Source organism: Nelusetta ayraudi, unplaced genomic scaffold, assembly GCF_046127955.1.
Source record: "Nelusetta ayraudi isolate G7.1 ecotype Tasmania unplaced genomic scaffold, CSIRO-AGI_Nayr_v1 ptg000003l, whole genome shotgun sequence".
Lineage (NCBI taxonomy): Eukaryota > Metazoa > Chordata > Actinopteri > Tetraodontiformes > Monacanthidae > Nelusetta > Nelusetta ayraudi.
In genome coordinates this window covers 3,085,958-3,102,500 of record NW_027466053.1, presented here as the reverse complement: position 1 = coordinate 3,102,500, position 16,543 = coordinate 3,085,958, and the positions used below count along the sequence as shown (strand labels likewise).

Below are 16,543 nucleotides of genomic sequence, written 5' to 3'. Positions count from 1 at the left end.
AACATCTTTACTGTTTCATCGCGCAGGGCCAACTAGGTCGCCAGCTGATAACGCTGTTGTTTACGTTTTTGCGCAGTTTAATTTGGTGTGTCGTGGCTTAATAGTATTTGTCTTAAACTGTTTACATTTAAATTCCTGTATGTTTTTGTCTCAACGGTTTCGTCGATATCAGAGGCGGATGAGGCGTTATTATTTGAGTGGCCATAAAGCGGCTCTGGCGTTTTCCAATTCTTGTTGATGCTGAGGGTGATAGTACAGCAGGGCAGCGGTGTTCGATTCCATAAACCAACCCTGACTTGTAATCAATGGCTCCTTCAGAACTGCAGGACTGTTTGTTTGTCTGTGGGTCGGTCTGGGTGGTGGCCAGTTGTGGCGGAGACCCAACTAACTGAGTGAGTGAGTGAGAGAGAGAGAGTGGACCGATTGTCTGGCAAACTCTCGCAAAACTTGATGGTTGTCAGATGTCTGGGTTAAAGGTCACACCGAACACACCTGCTTCCTTTGTTATTTTGCCTCTCACACTCTGAAAGTTCTGCAATAAATTAAGTCTTGGACATCAAGAGTGTGAGTGTGTGTGTGTGTGTGTTTGTGTGTGCAGCTGCAGAAGGAGGTTTGTCGCCGTGGAAACAGACAGGAAGTAGTGCTTAAGCGGTTTCCTGATGACTTCCTCTTTATCGTGTAATGACATCTCACGAGGAAACATCAGCGAGGAGGCTCTCGGCTCTGCGTGAGTGTGTGTGCGTTTGTAGGTGTGTGTTGGTGTGTGTGGCGGTTTCGTGAAATGAGCTCTTAACCCGCCTCACCTACTGTACACAGCTCACACACTCACCCGTTTTTGGTTGGTGAGATGATGAGAGAAACTTCAATTATGTCACTTATCCCTCATTAAAAGATCACATGCAGCTTCCCGGGCCGACACACACAAGCACACACACAGTGGCGTAATGGCAGCGTGTTTTCACCAGGTGACTAAGACGGGAATGACTGACCTCATAACCGTAGAGGTCAGGAAGCAGCGCCTGGAGATTTGCAGGCAGAATTGGATTGGAGGATTTGTCGAGCTTCAGAGGCCCTGACCGTCTCTGAGATCCGCGTCGCACTTTGATTGGCTGCGATGACCAGATTGATGGGGGCCGGTCGGAGGTGTCATTCAATTCGAGCGCCGTGACGAGAAAACACGAGCCATCGGCCCTCTGTTTTACTGTCGTACTGTTTTCTTTTTTTAAAAAGTATCGGGCAGCCCCACAGGAGCTCCAGCTGATTTATTCCTCCATTCATTCATTAACTTGGGGGCCAGCGAATCACCACCCAGTGGGTACCAACTATCATGGGACACTGATCACGCACTGAAGGGCTCTTTTTGTGTTTGCATTTGCGTCATCGGGAGGAACCACGATGTTACAGGGATAATAGTGAAATATGACGTACATACACACGCAATTACAAAAAAAAAACCACACAGACACAACAGAAAATAAGTTATTGTGGATGTACATTCAGTTTTATATAAATAAATACTATCATACAGTGGAATCAGGTAGAGATGGAGAAGACAAGTGTCTACGGCTAATCCCCCGATAACACACGGCGCCGCCTCTTGTTGAAACAAAAGCATCATCAGCACAGATGGCTCAAACCCGCGGAGGCCGGTCAGACTGAGGGGAAGCGACCCACCGAAGCGCTCGTCTGCCAGTGCAAGACTGCCAGTGCTTTTCTCTGCAATGGAGTTGTTTTTGAGCACTTCCTCTTTCTAATAACACAAAGAAGGAACATGGAGCAACCTGTGAACTCTAAATACACAGGGGCAGGGGGTAGAGATGACTTGGATCTAAAAGTGTTATTAATTATTATTATTATTTTTTTTTTTAATGCATGAACACAATTGGGGTCATTGGCCTTTGATTGACATATTTCTATTTTCATCCATCTTGAAACCCACAAAGGGGTAATTATTCAGACGGTAAGTAACACCAACTTTTTGTTTCGCTCTCATTCTTGAAAGCGAAACAAACTGGACCAAAAAGATATTTTCAGCCTGACACTCTTGAGTTGTCCCGGGAACGTGCTCAGTTCACAGCAGGCAGCAGGCGGCGCTGCGCATGGGGAGGTTGGAGGGCAGCTTGACGTACTGCTGCCTGAAGCTGTTCCTCTTGCTGCTGAGCGCCGGGCCGGCGTTCTCCAACCCATCACCGAAGGATGAGGACTCCATGGCGGTGCCCCCCGGTGGCACCTCCAGCCTGCAGGAGCCCTTATTGTAGTTCTTAGTTGTCTTTCTGGCGCGCTCCCTCTCTTGCAGCTCGGCCGCAGTGGCCGCAGGCTCATTGGCGGCCTCCGGTGGTGGCAGTGCGGTGGCGTCCGGTGGGAGGTCGCTGGGGCTGGGCTTCCCCTCAGCGTGTTCCTCCCCCTGGGGGATGTGGATGTTGGAGGCTATGTGCTTGGCGTTGGTGCTGGTGGAACTGGTGCATTTTAAAGATAAGAATGATTATTGGAGAGAGAGGGGGAGGGGGATCACAACTGTAATTGCGCGTCATCCTCTTTTACCAAATCCCGAGCACTCAGCGACTGCCCTTGCTGGGAGCTTCTCTCCTGCTGCCGGCCAATTAGTCTTTAAATTTGCTACCTGTCATGTTTTCTTTCTTTTCTTTTCTTTTCTTTTGTACAAGCTTTCAATTAAGCTCCTTTTTCAATGCCAAGTTCAGATATAATTTCAGCCTTTTCTTCATCGAGCGAAAAAAAGAAGCGCTTTAAACATATCTGAGTAAAGAAGGCCCGTTTTATTGTGACGCTCAGCTGCATCTCACTTGATGCCCTGCTAAGTTTAGTGGTTTCGCTGCTCACTTTCAGTCAAAATGCTTCTCTTGCGAGTCGGCGTGACGCCGCCAAACATACAACAGCACTGCAGACAGCTTTAGCAAGTGTGTCTGTGTGTTTGTCCGTCTGTCTGTCTGTCTGGCGCTGCAGGGGGGGAGAGAGGGAGAGGACGACAAGCAAAGTGGTGTCCAATCAAGAATCTGCCGACTCACCCGTTAGAACTTATGTCCTCCAAGTCTTTCTGCTCGCCGCTGTAGCGCAACTCAGTAGGGGTTTTAAACGAGAGGTCTTTCTTCCCCTTCAGCCAGTAGGTCTTCATGTAGCCTTTACCCTGGAAAGATTGGAAGGGGCAATACAGTCCTCTGACAACACTTGACATCCGGCTGATATTTTCTGCAGGAGCTCTTGGTCTGCTTTCCGGATTGAAGGCATCCAGAATTGGGATTGGACCACTCACCTTCACAAAGATTTTGCCCCTCTCCTCAATGACGTAGGGGTCGTGCTCAAGGTGGTCTTTGGTGGTCTGACTGATGTGTATCTGCATGCCCTGATCAGACAGAGGGCAAAGACAAAACGAATGCTAGAGCTAAAGCGTTCGGAGGAGGGCGTCGTTGAAATGACCTCAGAGAATGAAAACACACACTTGATAACATTTCATTCACTTTTTTTTAGTGTCCTTTGCGATCATAGCAGGGCCAAACATGAAGCCCACTCACTTTCATTTTCTTTTCGTCATTCCCCACAAAGAAACACGTTATTAGGTCGCGTCGCTGTAAGTAACGAAGTTAATTGAAGTCATTAAACGTTGTTAAGTAAAATGCATCTTACAGGACGCTGCCATTAGGCTTTAATGAATCTACAGAGGTTAATTTGTGTCTCTCGCAGCGGCTCGTTTGGCTGACGTTGCCAGGGCGATGGCCCATGAAACGTGTGCGAGTGTTAGTCACCACTCCGTTGCTCTCCATCCTGGACGCCGTGTTGACGGTGTCGCCAAACAAACAGTAGCGAGGCATCTTCAAACCGACCACTCCGGCCACCACCATCCCAGAGTGAATACCTGAAAAAGTAAACAAAAAATAAAACCCCACTGGCTTAACTGTGTGATCACATGATCTCAGGTGGCCAGTTTGTATTCATTTATTTTTTGACATTTGCATATGGAAACAAGCAGAGCCAAAAGCTGCAGTTGAAAATATAAATGCATTTGTTCTTATATAAGATATTTGGTGTAGTTACCCTCAAATACCGTGTTGCCAACCTAGCAAGTTTGTCACTACATTTAGCGAGTCGAATCACGAATGACGGCTCACCGACTCTAATCTGGATGTTGTCCCCAGTGGAGGGGTCCTTGAGGTGGTCGATGGAGCTCAGCATGTCCAGGGCCATGTCGCAGATGTGGTGGGCATGGAAGGTGGTCTTGTTGGGGACACCTGCCACCACCATGTAGGCGTCGCGAATTGTCTCCACCTGGATCGACACAGAGAGACAAAAGGGACTATGACCAAAGTCTTTCTCCACATCTGGTTGGCCGACCACACTGGTCCTTCTGGGAGTTGATCCCAGGTCGCCAGATGGCCAGTACACCAACAGCAAACCCTGAACGTGTCCTCGAGACAGAAACGCTTCCTTCCCCCTCACACTAACCTTGTAAACATTGTGCTTTTCGCTCAGCGTGTCGAAGACGATGTAGATCTCGTTGAGCATGTCCACCACCTGCATGGGCGTGATGTGGATGCAGATCTCATTGAACTTGACCACGTCGCTGAACAGGATGGTGACGTCTGGGAAGACCTGAAGTTTGAAAAAGGGTGACATGGACAGATTTTAGCCTTGAGCTTGGCACGCAGCCACAATGGGGACCTGCTCCTCTCGCTAACGGTCAGATTGTCACAATGTCCTGGAATTTTTTTTTGCATCCTTTATGTTTACAGGTTTGCTTGATTCTGTTACAAGTTGCCCTCTTCCTGTTTTATTTGAGTGCCTTCCTCTAATTATATTTATCCCATGTCCATTTAGATTTCCGCGCTCTTGTGATGACTCTGCAGAGGCTACGTGTCTTTTCCTTCACTTGTTCCCTGCAGCAACCCAAAGTAATTTCTGGCTTTTAAAAATCCTGCTGTCTTTCTTTGTATTTGCATGTGCGTTGGTCTGAATGTCTGAACTACCTGAAGAGTTTTAGTGGCTTTTCTTCTCCTTATAAATCATCGCAAAGCAAAGTTGATGCGCTACATTAGCAAGAAGACCCTGGCCCTACCATGATGTCTTTCAAATTCACTGAATCCTGAAATCTATTCTGCTACTCTTGTTATTTGTTGCGTTTAGGTTATCTGAAAATACATCTGTAAGAAAGTCAAATGTGTTTTTTTTCTTCTCTCACTCGTCTTTTTCTTCTTTGCAGTTGTTACACATAAATACGCAATGTCCTCATGTTTTACTTCTGACTCCCACGTTGAGGTCCTGCCGAGCCGCTGCAGGCGCGTTGCGGCTGCTTTGCTGGGATCAGCATTAGTTAAAACAGAAAAGAGCACCTGCTTCCTTGGCATCTCTCTGATATTTTGGTCGTTTGGTATTCATGTCGCTGCCTCGTGTACCTGGCACGTCTCCAACGCAGTGATCCCCTTCCTCAGGCGGTCCGCCACGGCTTTGGGGATCATGGCGTAGAGCAAAGAGTCACCTCTCTTCTTCTCCTCATCCAACTTTTTGATGATTTCCTGCAGCTGAGCGTATTTTTGTTGCTCCTGAAGGATCACAAAAAAACAGGGACAAAAGAGTCTACAGTTACAGTCTCGCCTTCCTCCTATAATCTCTTTAATCTATGTCTCTCCTGCTCAACTGAAGCGCGTATAAAAGGTGGAACCAGTCAGGGGAGCAGAGCTTTTCACCCCCTTGCTCACCTGCTCAGAACCTGCAGCCATTTTCATTTTTATGCACTGCGGCAAATCGTTTTAATCGCTGCATATGTTTTGGTAAGAAAACAAGTCCCAGCCGGCTTGACCCAGGCCGACCTGGTGCTCACTACCTGGAGGTTGGAGGCTTCACCTGATCAAGGGCCAGCTGCAGCTCGGCTGACTGCTGTGTCCCGGCCAGGATCAGCTCTCGGCTGGAGTCATGAAGGTTCAGATCGTTGACATACACGCCCATCTTTATCATGTCCTCCACCGTCTCGATGCTGTGCAGAGGAAGGAAGAGCGAGGAGGTACATTTATTTTGTTCAAAATTATCTAGACGCACTGTTGGTTCACCCATCAACAGGAAAGTTGTGTACTTTTAGACAATTTGACTGTAAGACACTTTAAGCTACGCCGCATTTTAAACTCACGCAGTTTAAGACTTTTAGACTTTGATAAGAGCACTGCAATGCAGTTGTCATTGAGTTTTGTAGTACTCTATTACATTCATTTTCAATCAACATCATTATGTTATTAAGTCTTTTTTCAATTAAATTTTATTAAATTCAAGCCAAGGCCTCCAAAATTTGCAAATTTAGCCAAAGGATCCAAGACAGTTGGTGTGGTGGTGACCTCACCCTACACTTGGGAACAAAACTCTGCCCTACTTAACTCCTTGCTACGGACAAAACCTGATCTGGTGCCAGCTGATGAGAAGTGAATCATTCACACTGGTACAGAGATGATGATAACAATAAAAATAATAAAAATAATGATAATAATAATACATTTTATTTATAAGCACCTCTCTGACGCTCAGAGACAATTTACAAACAAATACAGTAAACAACAGATAAAAGCTACACATGGTAAGAATAGATAATAATTATTAATAAAATAGACTAAAAATGAAAAAAAAAACAACAAAAAAACAGACAAAAAAAAAAAAATAGAAACAGATGAGATGAAGATGAAGCTCTGCTAGACTTACATGGGAGTCCCCAAGAAGATGAGCGAGTCCCACTGGGGGACATACTTCATCTGGCCCTTCAAGTGCAGTGGCTTCTTGGGTGGTTCCCGCATATCCTCGAAGATGGTCTCGCTGCATTTCCCTGGAGAGAACCGTTCATTTGGTAATCGTTCAAACGGGCTGGCTGGCTGGCTACAGACGACAGGTGGAACGGTTGACGTATCATCAGGGTCTCTCACCAGTGACTGTCTGGAAGGCCAGCAGCTCGATGTCTTCCCCACCGGAGTTGGCCGAGCTGTTGTACTGGCCCAGAGTACTGCTGTATTCCTGGTCGGTGCCCTTCATCTCCTCCACCGCCTTGGGCTCTGGCAGGAGAGAAGGGGGGGAGGAGAAAGGGTGAGTTGGGGAGGGGGCCGGAGGGGGGGGGGGGGGGTGGATGGATGGGCGGCGGATGGATGGGCGGCGGAGATGAGAGTGGAGTTAACGAGGTTCGCAGAGGATTCCAGTCACACAACCGACCGGGGGAAGAATGGCAACCTTCAGTGATTCAAGAGCGAAGCTATTGCGAGAAATTCAGCCTTCGTCTTCCTGCTAGCGTGCATGGCTGTGACTGTTTTAAACTCAACAACACAAAATAATAAGAACACACAGTTGACTTGACAGCCACACCAGCTTTTTTGCAGTCGGACATCTCGAGTTTCATATTCCTGCCTCGTATTAAATTGACTGGCATTTTTTTTCTCAAACCCATCCATTTTAAAGGCACCCACGACTTCTTCTTCTCCTTTTTCAATGCATTATGCATTTGAGATTAAATAAATATTGGACTGAAAGGGCAGCACACCTCTTTCTTCTTCCCTCTTTGCCTTCTCGCTCTCCTCCTTTTCCTCCGGCTCCTCTTTGCTCAGCTTGGGGATGTTGACCTTCTGCTTGCTCTCCACCACCGCTTTGGACATCAGCTCAAACACGTTATTCAAGTGGGTGTAGATCTGTTGCAGTTCAGTCCCAGGGAGAGTAATATTTGTTGTTCAGATGCAATATTTCCCCTTTTATAAAATTTTGCAAGAAAAAAAAAAGAGGAGAGTGCTTTTTTTTTTTAAGCCGACTCACATTGTCCCAGCTGAACTCCAGCATAGGCCGGACCAGGGTGAACTCCTCGTTGACCTTCTTGCCCTGCAGGTCGGAGAAGACCTCCTTGAGGCCGTCGCCGATGCGGTACATGGTCATGTCGCGGCGGAAGATGACGCTGAAGGGAAACATGTCGAAAAAGATGCCGCGCTTCATGGGCAGCTTCTCGTAGCTGGGCGCCGTCTTCTGCTGTGGCATGCGGTGCTTGAAGGCGGCATTGTCAAAGTTCATCTTGTAAACCTGCAAGAGTTGGGAGAGTGTTTAGAGAAGCGGTTTGAGTTTCCCAGTCAGTGGGGGAAACTACTTTGGAGGGGATCTTGGATCTTTTTCAGACTAAAGACAGTTTGCATTTGCATGTCTGTTGCAGTGACATTGCTATTTTGAATTGGGTTTGGTATTCTTCAGTCTGCAAAAATGCATCCATAGTCCTTTATTTAATATTAAAGTTTTTTTTTTTATATATATCATTTTTTTTTAATAGTTCTGAGTCCTAGTTACATAAAATACAAAAAAAAATGGTAATAAACTATGCCGTCAAATTGAATTTCTTCTTGTTTGTTTTGTATACCAACGAGTGTCGTAGCCAACATGTGGGGCGTCGCATTTTGAAATTTGCAGATGACTCGGTAATCGTGTCCTTGCCGAACAGTGACAACTCTGACCATGGCCCTGTTGTGAAGGAATTCACAGACTGATGTTCCCAATGGTTTATGTGCATCAATGTGTCAAAGACTAAAGAATTGTCGATAGACTTTCACAAACGTCTATCAGTCTCCCCTTGCCTCGTCATTGACGATCAAGCCGTTGAGATGGTCCCTAATTACAAATATCTTGCCACTAACATTGATGACAAGCTTTGGTTTTTTTCTTTCTTTTGAGTTCCATGTTAGATAGGCAGACTGCTTTATTGTCATTGCAACACGTAAACATGTACAACGAAATTGTGCAATCCCCGTCCAAACATACACAGCACAAATACAATACGACACGGTGAAGATGCTGTTTGCAAGAAGGCACATCAACGCATGTATTTCTTTTGGGAAATTGCAGGGGTTTAATGTTGACAGCACTTTTATGGAAGTGTTTTATTGAATCTGTTCTGACATTTTCTTTTATTTGCCGGTGCGGTTTGCTTTCCCTCAAAAGTAAAAACAGATTGCCGGGTATAGTAACGACCTTACTGACGTGCACAAGCTCAGAACCCTATGTACGGCGCACTCAATCCCCTCTGACCGGAGCCACCCCCTGGTTGATGTTGTGTTGCTCCCATCATGCCGCAGGTACATCCTGCCAAGACGCCAAATAGATGTAAAATATTCCCCTGCTGCCGTAGGTCTTTTAAACAAGTGATTGATTGATTAATCTGTTTGTTCTAGTTATTGTTGTCTTCTGTGCTGTATGTTCTTGTTGCTTTGCGATTGGGGCCGATTGTTTTACGTTACTGCTGGCTGTAAAACGATTTGCCCCTTGGGGATAATAAAGACTCCTTGAACTTTGAACCTTGAAGAACGAGATATACTTGTGCAATTCTGATTACTGCACAACTGTGTTGCCTTTAACCATCATAAATCCAAGAAAAGATCGGTAAAACTTGTGACTCCTTGCAGGCCAGTCATGCACGCCGCGACCTTTGAATAAAAACGGAGGTCAGATGGGGATCGTGACGAGCAGACCGTAAAGCTCAACAGCGGCACGTACACAAGCATTGCGCGCACGTCCTAGATATGTTGTGCCTGTAAATTATGAGTTTACCCAGAGTCCCTTCCCAATAAACACTTATCTCCGTCCAATAAACACTCCGCCGGCTGAGTGTAAACACGATGCAGCACCCGGCGGCTTGTCCTCGCTAATAGAAGCAACGTCAGGCTCAGTCAAGGTCGGATTCCCGACAGGCCCACCGAGCCGGGGCCTGCGGCATAGTACCCACCACATACGTCATCTTCTCAGTCTCCTCCTTGGACAGAATCTCTACCTCGATGTCGGTGTTGTAGAACTGCCGTCCTACTTGTGAGAGTTGCCCTGCAGAGAAAAGGTCACATGCAGAGGTCAAAAGATGCACTGAAGTTGCCTTGAAGGGTTTGACGCCGCCTGCAGGGCATGATGACGACTTCCTTCCACAGTGAAATGAGAAAATACTGACTGGAAATTATTATTATTATTATTATTATTATTATTATTATTATCCTGTCACATTAATTAGAAGCAAATGAGATGCTGGTATTTTAGGTGGGCATGGGGTGTCCAAGCTTTCCAACACTGCCCATAGCAAAAATCGCCACTGCTCCACTCCAGCCAACCAGATGCTTCAGAACAGCGTCTTGGTTTTTATGTTTTCACTCTTAGCAACTTGGTGTTGTTCAGCCGCCACTTCCTGTTACCTTTGACGAACTGCGTGAAGCCTTTGCGGGTGCTGCGGTAGTGCAGCGTGAGGCTGGTCTCACATTCCTCCTCCACGCAGAAGCTGGGCGGCTGCACCTTGGGGAAGGAGAAGCGGAAGTACTCGTGCAGATTGTCCAGCTCGTTGATGAAGTCGCGCACGTTCCGCCCCAGCACCTGCACCGAGACACACACACACACACACACACACACACACACACACACACACACACACAAACACACACACACACGCACCAGCGTTGAGCTCCAAACAACCCTACCGCTGCCTAAACACTGCCCTCTGTTGGCTTGTGGATAAAGTACAGTCTAATACAAAATGGCCTACAGCCACAAACTGACTCACGAAAAAAGAAAGAAAAAAAAAAAAAAGTTTTGCTAATTCTGAGAAAGAGCAACTGCAGATATACAAGGTCCCAGGTTCCTTTTTGCGTATTGCTCTAAATTACATATTTCAATTTAAATATACTCAAAGTAACCAATACTGTACGGGGGTAGACAATAAGGGAAATTTGCCACACAGTTTACATGCACACAAGCTTTAACAGGAGGTGTTTAGCATTAATTAACTATTAAAATAATTGTATCATAATGATTCCGAGATATTAATAACATTATAAATAGAAATAATAATTCAAACGCCGATGTGCAGTACAGTGTCACAAATGGGACACGTGTGCTTGCGGGTCTGTGTTTTCAAGCGAGACCATCGTTCATCACGACGTTATTTTCTCCGTAGTTACACAGCAATGCGCATGTGTTTATCACATGTCCATACACGTAAATTTTTCTCTACGGGACCGTTTACACAGGGACGGATTCTTTGGAACCGCACGTTTTCGAAAACACTCTCGTAAAAAAAACAAAAAAAAAAACAACCCTTCTACAGAAAGCCGTCTTCAAATAAATTCCTGTTTACACAGAGACGCTGGAGGCTGAAGACGATTTAGTACCTATGCCCGGCCAGGTTGTAGCGCCGCAAGTTTACTCCTTAAAGGCGGAGGAAGAAGCAGAACACCCGAAGCATGTTTAAAGAAGCAGTAGCTCGCTAACATGAGAACCACTGAGATTAGAAAGAGCGCTCATTAAAAGACGGTGTGGATAAATGACAGAGTTGAACTGCTGTTTCGAGTTATTTCAGAACACAAAGCCTTAAAAGCTCCACGTTAAGGTTGCCAGTAGAAGTTCGCTGACTTTTCTTTTTGTCATTTAGGTTACCTGCCTCAGTATCCCAATCCGCTGACCCAAAAGAAAATCAATAAAAAGTAAATAGGTTTGCAAATGAATGTCGTGTTTATTTTCACTTTGCACACAATCCTCGATCGATCCACGAGCGCCGTGTGTTATTGTTCACGATTGTTTGTGGTCTGTTGTAGTGGAGGTTAATGGGAAGACTGCAGGCTGGACAGTAGTAGTAGCAAAAGGTCGCTGCCCGCCGCTGTTATTGTGAGTGGTCGTCTTGCCGCTCAGATTGCAAGGCAGCGGGTGTTGTTTAGAGCTGCGACGTCAGCGTTTTCAAAATTGATCGGTTTCGGCGTTTACACGAAGCCGGGCAAGGAGGCGTTCCGCGGGAGTGAACGAGATGTGTTTACGTCCCACAGAGAGCAGAGCGCTGGCTGTCTTTGATCGGGATTACGTAACGTGTTTGCGGTAGTTATCGAGACGATTTCACTGAAGTAAAAACCAATCTATTGCTTTTTTTTTTTTTTTAAGTAAAAGGCATTATTTTTTTACCACCCCACCGGGCCAGTGGCTGGAACCATTGTATTGTCGACCCCAGCTGTATGTTAGTGAAGTACGGCAGATCACCTTCAGGATACGCTCATATCCATAGTTTCCAATCCTCTTCACCATGTAAACACCGAAGGCGTACATCAGCTCGTCATGAGTCTTTCCCAGAACTTCTCCCGCTGCCTTCGCCAACCGCAGAATCAGGTTGTCACTGACGAGAAATGCGATTATGCGAAATGCAAAAAGCAGTTTGGCAAATCTACACAACGTGAAGGATGTCTTTCTAGTTTCTTTTTCGTTTTTTTTTATTTTTTTATTGAGTTCTAAAGTCTCATTGTAAGTCTTCATCAACACTTAATCAATAATTTTTGCTGTCAGAACAAAAAAAAAGCAGCCTTACTTGTACATCTGATGCCGAACAAACTTGAGGTGGGGGATCTCGGCTCGGTTCTCGATCAGCCTCCACACGTCCTCTCCGTAGGACTCGTTGATGTAATCGTTGACCGCTTCCAGGTACAGGCCATACATCTTAAGGGCCGGGGATCTCCAGAGACCAGGAAATTAACTGCTCAGCTGGGGGAGAGACAACAAACAGCAGGACCACAGACACGGCTGGTAAAACACCACAATTGCCGAGTGGGTCAATGGCGGTAAATCACAAATGTCTCCGCTCGTCTCAATTTAGTGCAGTTTAGCAAAGAAGCAAAGCAAAAAAAACAGCGCTCTTACCTGTTTCTCACACAACTTCATGTAACCTCAGGTGACCTCCTCAGACTCCAGCTACATCTGAGAGGGAGAGACAAAACATCCTGAGTGAAAGAGGGCAATAAAGAGATTGTCGCTGCTTCGTTTATATAATCAAAGTTTGCAAGAAATCTCAGCGTTCAATTTGAAATTAGTGAGAGGAAAAAAAAAACCAAAACAAACCACACCAGCATTGGGGGGGGATCAGCTGTGATCAGTGCTCTGTCCCGACAGCCATCCACGACCAAAACAATTACATCAATAAAAAGGAAAGTAAAGCGAAGGTCAAAGATGACAGAGGGTGAAAACCAGACGTCTCCGCACCTGCAGCCCCTCAGTGCTGTGACCTGTTTGGCTCAGACTACGCCGCCCACCTCCGCCATCTGCTGAGAGACGCCACCTGCAGCTGACACCTTAACCTCCCTCCCACCCAACACTTGCCTGTCAGGTCAAGCCGGGGGGCTAAAATAGCAGTGGTCAAGGCATTTGTTTGTGGCAGCTCGCAAAGAAGAAACGAGAGTTAGCGCAGAGTTAGCAGCCGTGTTTTTTTCTAGCTCCCAGCTGCTCGCAATGAGGAAACTGTGAGTGTTCATTTGTAAAGTGTTTGTTCATTTGATATGCAGTCAGTGGGTGGCTGTTATTTTCAACGGGACATTTAGTTTCTCTGTTATGAAAAAAACAAGAAGAAGAAGAAGAAGAAGATGAAAGAAAGACACAAGCAAGTCTGGTATCCATTTGCCCCCCCTCCCAACCCCACATGAGCACAGCAAGCGCTCATTGTCAAGGCTCATTATGCAAAACGAGCCCTGCACTCGTTGGCAACGTCTCATCACTGTGACCGAGTTTCGACTAATTCATTCAGAATTTGCATGATCACACTCAGGTGCTCATTGAAGTGATGGACATTGTGTTGAGATTGGCATTTTGGGTGAAGGAGGGTGGGGAGTGCCGAGGGGCGTGGGGGGGGGGGGTAGTAGAAATGAAAAGTGTTTGTGTTGTGTAGGATCTGCCTGAAGTCTAGCGGCTCTCAGCCTGTCTCTGTCTGATCGCTGACGGCTGACAACATCAGTCTCTATGACATCACCGCTTCTGTTGTTTGGTTTCAAAAAGTCCGTCAGAGCCGCCCGCACATCTGAGAGGTAATATTATGGAGAGGATCCAAGGATGAGCTGTCAAATTCAACCTTAGCCGGAGAGTTTGAGGATTCACAGCTCGACCACCACCAGGGGGCACTGTTACAACACCCCACGAATTGGGACAGTGTTACAGTGTGACTCCTGCAGCCTTTTTATGAGTCCAGACGGAGGAGATCAGACAGACGCTCTGTTGTTTCACACCGTGCCGGCTTTATTTAAAAACATATTTCACCTGCACCAGAGGAGGAGAAGAATCAGACTTTAAGACTTTGTCTTCTTCGGTGTTCCAGCGCTGCCTTGGTGCAGCTGGGAGGCTCATCGTCCGGGTCTAATTAGGAAAAAACACTCTCAGCTGGAACAAATGCCTCTCCAGCTACCACTTTTTCTCTGTCTGCTCTCCACGAGGAGGAACCAAAGGTGTGCTGACATCTTGCTATCAGCCGTAATGAGCCCCCCTTTCCTCCTTCCCTCCCTCCAGCGCCTCGCTCACATTCCTCACCCGTCCCATCGTCTGGCCCCTAATGGCCTGAAAAGCATGAGAGCGCGTGCCGCTGACCCTTCAGTGTCCCCCGCTGAGAACAGATGGAGATAACAAACCTGCACGCCACCACCACTGGCGCTTTCATTAAAGGTGAGCGACACGACTACCTTTCCCCCTTTATCTCCACCAACAAAGAGGAGAGGTTTGGCACTTTCAAACAAAGGGGTGGGGGTGGAGGAGTGTTGGGGGGGTGGAGGGGCGGTGTTTGTGGTGTCTGTCCATTCCAGTCGTGATTTAAGGTGCCCGAGCTCGCTGCACTTCCGTGAACATTCTCCATCCGTCCCAGCTTCTTCATCTATCAAAGGGTTACATGTTACAGTATCTGACTCAGCCAGGCTGACGAACGGACGGAGGGAGGGAGAAAGGGAGGAATGATCTGATCTGTTGGAGTTGTTGGTGGGTGTTGTGAGGGGCACAAGTCGGACCAGCAGAAGGTTGTTGTCATGCGGTCAGTGGTGCTGGAAGGCTCAGACGATCAGCGGATGGAGGGAAGGTCAGCGGGAGCCAAAGGTTTTATGTTATTAGTTGGCAGCTGCAAGTCAAGTCTGTGTTTCTCTCAGCTGGTCGCTGGTTGTAGATTTTGAGAAGACCAAACAATCAGGGCTTCCTTGGAGGAGCAAGAGGCAAAGCTACAGCCTGGGAGGCCACAGCATGGTCAGTTTAAATGGGCTGACACACTTAAGGTTGAAAGTTCATTAAGGTTCAAGGGCGCTTTGTCAATTCTGCAAATTGACAACTGCAATTGTGCAAATTTTACAGAGGTCTCCAAACTGCATTTCTCAAGGGCCCGCCATGCTACAGCAGACATTGTTACACTTGGCTCCACTGAAGGTGGCAATGAAATCTGTTTGAAATGAGAGGGAAGAGGTACAGTCTGTCCAGTAGCAGGCTTCAAAGGTTTTCAGGTTTTCTTACAGCTGCCTTTCTGTATCTAATTCTAATCTTACTAACACTGGCTAGCCGTGGTCATGCCATCGGAGCGTTTCAGGTGCCAGTTACTGACTCAGAGACTCACTTTACTTCCTGCTGCCTCCTATCAGTGTCTGTATTTTTCAGGTGGATATGTAGGTCCGATGGAAATGCTGTGTGTGTGTGTCCCGGCAGAGGAGCAGCTAAGCTAGCCCCGCGTCTGTGACCTGACAGTTGAATGTTTAATGGGACCCTCTGTCTGTCCCAGCTGCACCATCTCAACACCCCCACACCTCACCCCACCCCCATCCACCCCTTCATCCCTCCCTCCCTCGAAGATAAGTGCCATATTTCTCCCGAGTGGGTCCCCCGGCGACGCCTCCCTCTTATTGGTTCAGCGGGAGCCGGGGCCATAAAGCTACGTTAGCTGAATGCTAACAATGTTTATTCCCTCCCGCGTTGCCTCCTCCCCCTCCTCAAGCCTCCACCGGCTGAATTTTTTGCCCCCGCGGCCAGTCGGCTCTCCTCTCGGTGGTCCCACCTGTCAGCATCCCCTCTCTCTCCTCTCCCTGGCTTCCCCCGACTCCCTCCCACCCTCCCCTGCAACAGTTATTTACGGGCATCAGTCCAGTGCATTGTTCTCCTGGCACACACACCTGTGTCCTGCCACCGCGTCGCCATTAATTGAAATCCTCAGCAGCTCGAAGCAAGCTTGATGGTGACGATGATGATGTTGATGAAGCTGCAGGGTTCTTTGTTACTCTGGTCGCCCTGGCAGAGGCGCTCACCTCTTGGAGGTGTGAAATAACTCTCAGAAGCTAACAAAGGCAATCCTGAGAGTGGGAGATACAGTAAGGGTGGAGGTGGTAGGGTGATGCACATTCAGGCTTCTTCTCCGTCTTCAGTCTGCATATAAATATTCCATTAACTCCTGCTGGCTCCATAATGGCGGTGGCGGCGCTGCGCTTTATGCATTCAGCGGCTGGAGTTTGAAATGAAATTATGGTGGGGGTGCAGTGGGGGAGCGGGAGGAGGGAATGGGAATGCGGGGGCGGAGGGGACGAAGTGGGGAAATAGCCGTTTCCTTTCTTCCAATTTTCTTCTCTCCTCCCTTTTTGCCCCCTCCATTTTATCACGGGTGACACTAATCCAATTTCGCCTCTGCTTGTGACACCTCTAACGGGGTTTTGTGTACTGATCCCCCCGTGCACTCGCACAGCCTCTGCTGCGTGGACAAACACACACTCTAACTTACTCACACACACATGCACACAATGTTATGCAGACACAT

The 16,543-nt window shown here is 47.3% G+C and overlaps 1 protein-coding gene and 1 long non-coding RNA gene across 2 annotated transcripts in view; both read right to left on the bottom strand.

Moving 5' to 3' along the window:
• The window catches only part of LOC142890611 (uncharacterized), a 151,990-nt gene that overhangs the window by 56,975 nt on the left and 78,472 nt on the right, over positions 1 to 16,543 (bottom strand). The window lies entirely within an intron of this gene.
• LOC142890248 (soluble guanylate cyclase 88E-like) lies at positions 1,375 to 12,741 on the bottom strand. The gene is made up of 17 exons (XM_076029154.1): positions 12,652 to 12,741; positions 12,323 to 12,495; positions 12,001 to 12,133; positions 10,176 to 10,350; positions 9,725 to 9,816; positions 7,780 to 8,037; positions 7,514 to 7,658; positions 6,909 to 7,034; positions 6,691 to 6,811; positions 5,851 to 5,980; positions 5,403 to 5,549; positions 4,456 to 4,602; positions 4,122 to 4,278; positions 3,759 to 3,868; positions 3,269 to 3,358; positions 3,024 to 3,142; positions 1,375 to 2,456 (listed from the first exon to the last, which is right to left on the bottom strand). The coding sequence occupies exons 2-17, from the start codon at positions 12,448 to 12,450 to the stop codon at positions 2,072 to 2,074; spliced, it is 2,463 nt and encodes an 820-aa protein (XP_075885269.1). The 5' UTR covers positions 12,451 to 12,495; positions 12,652 to 12,741; the 3' UTR covers positions 1,375 to 2,071.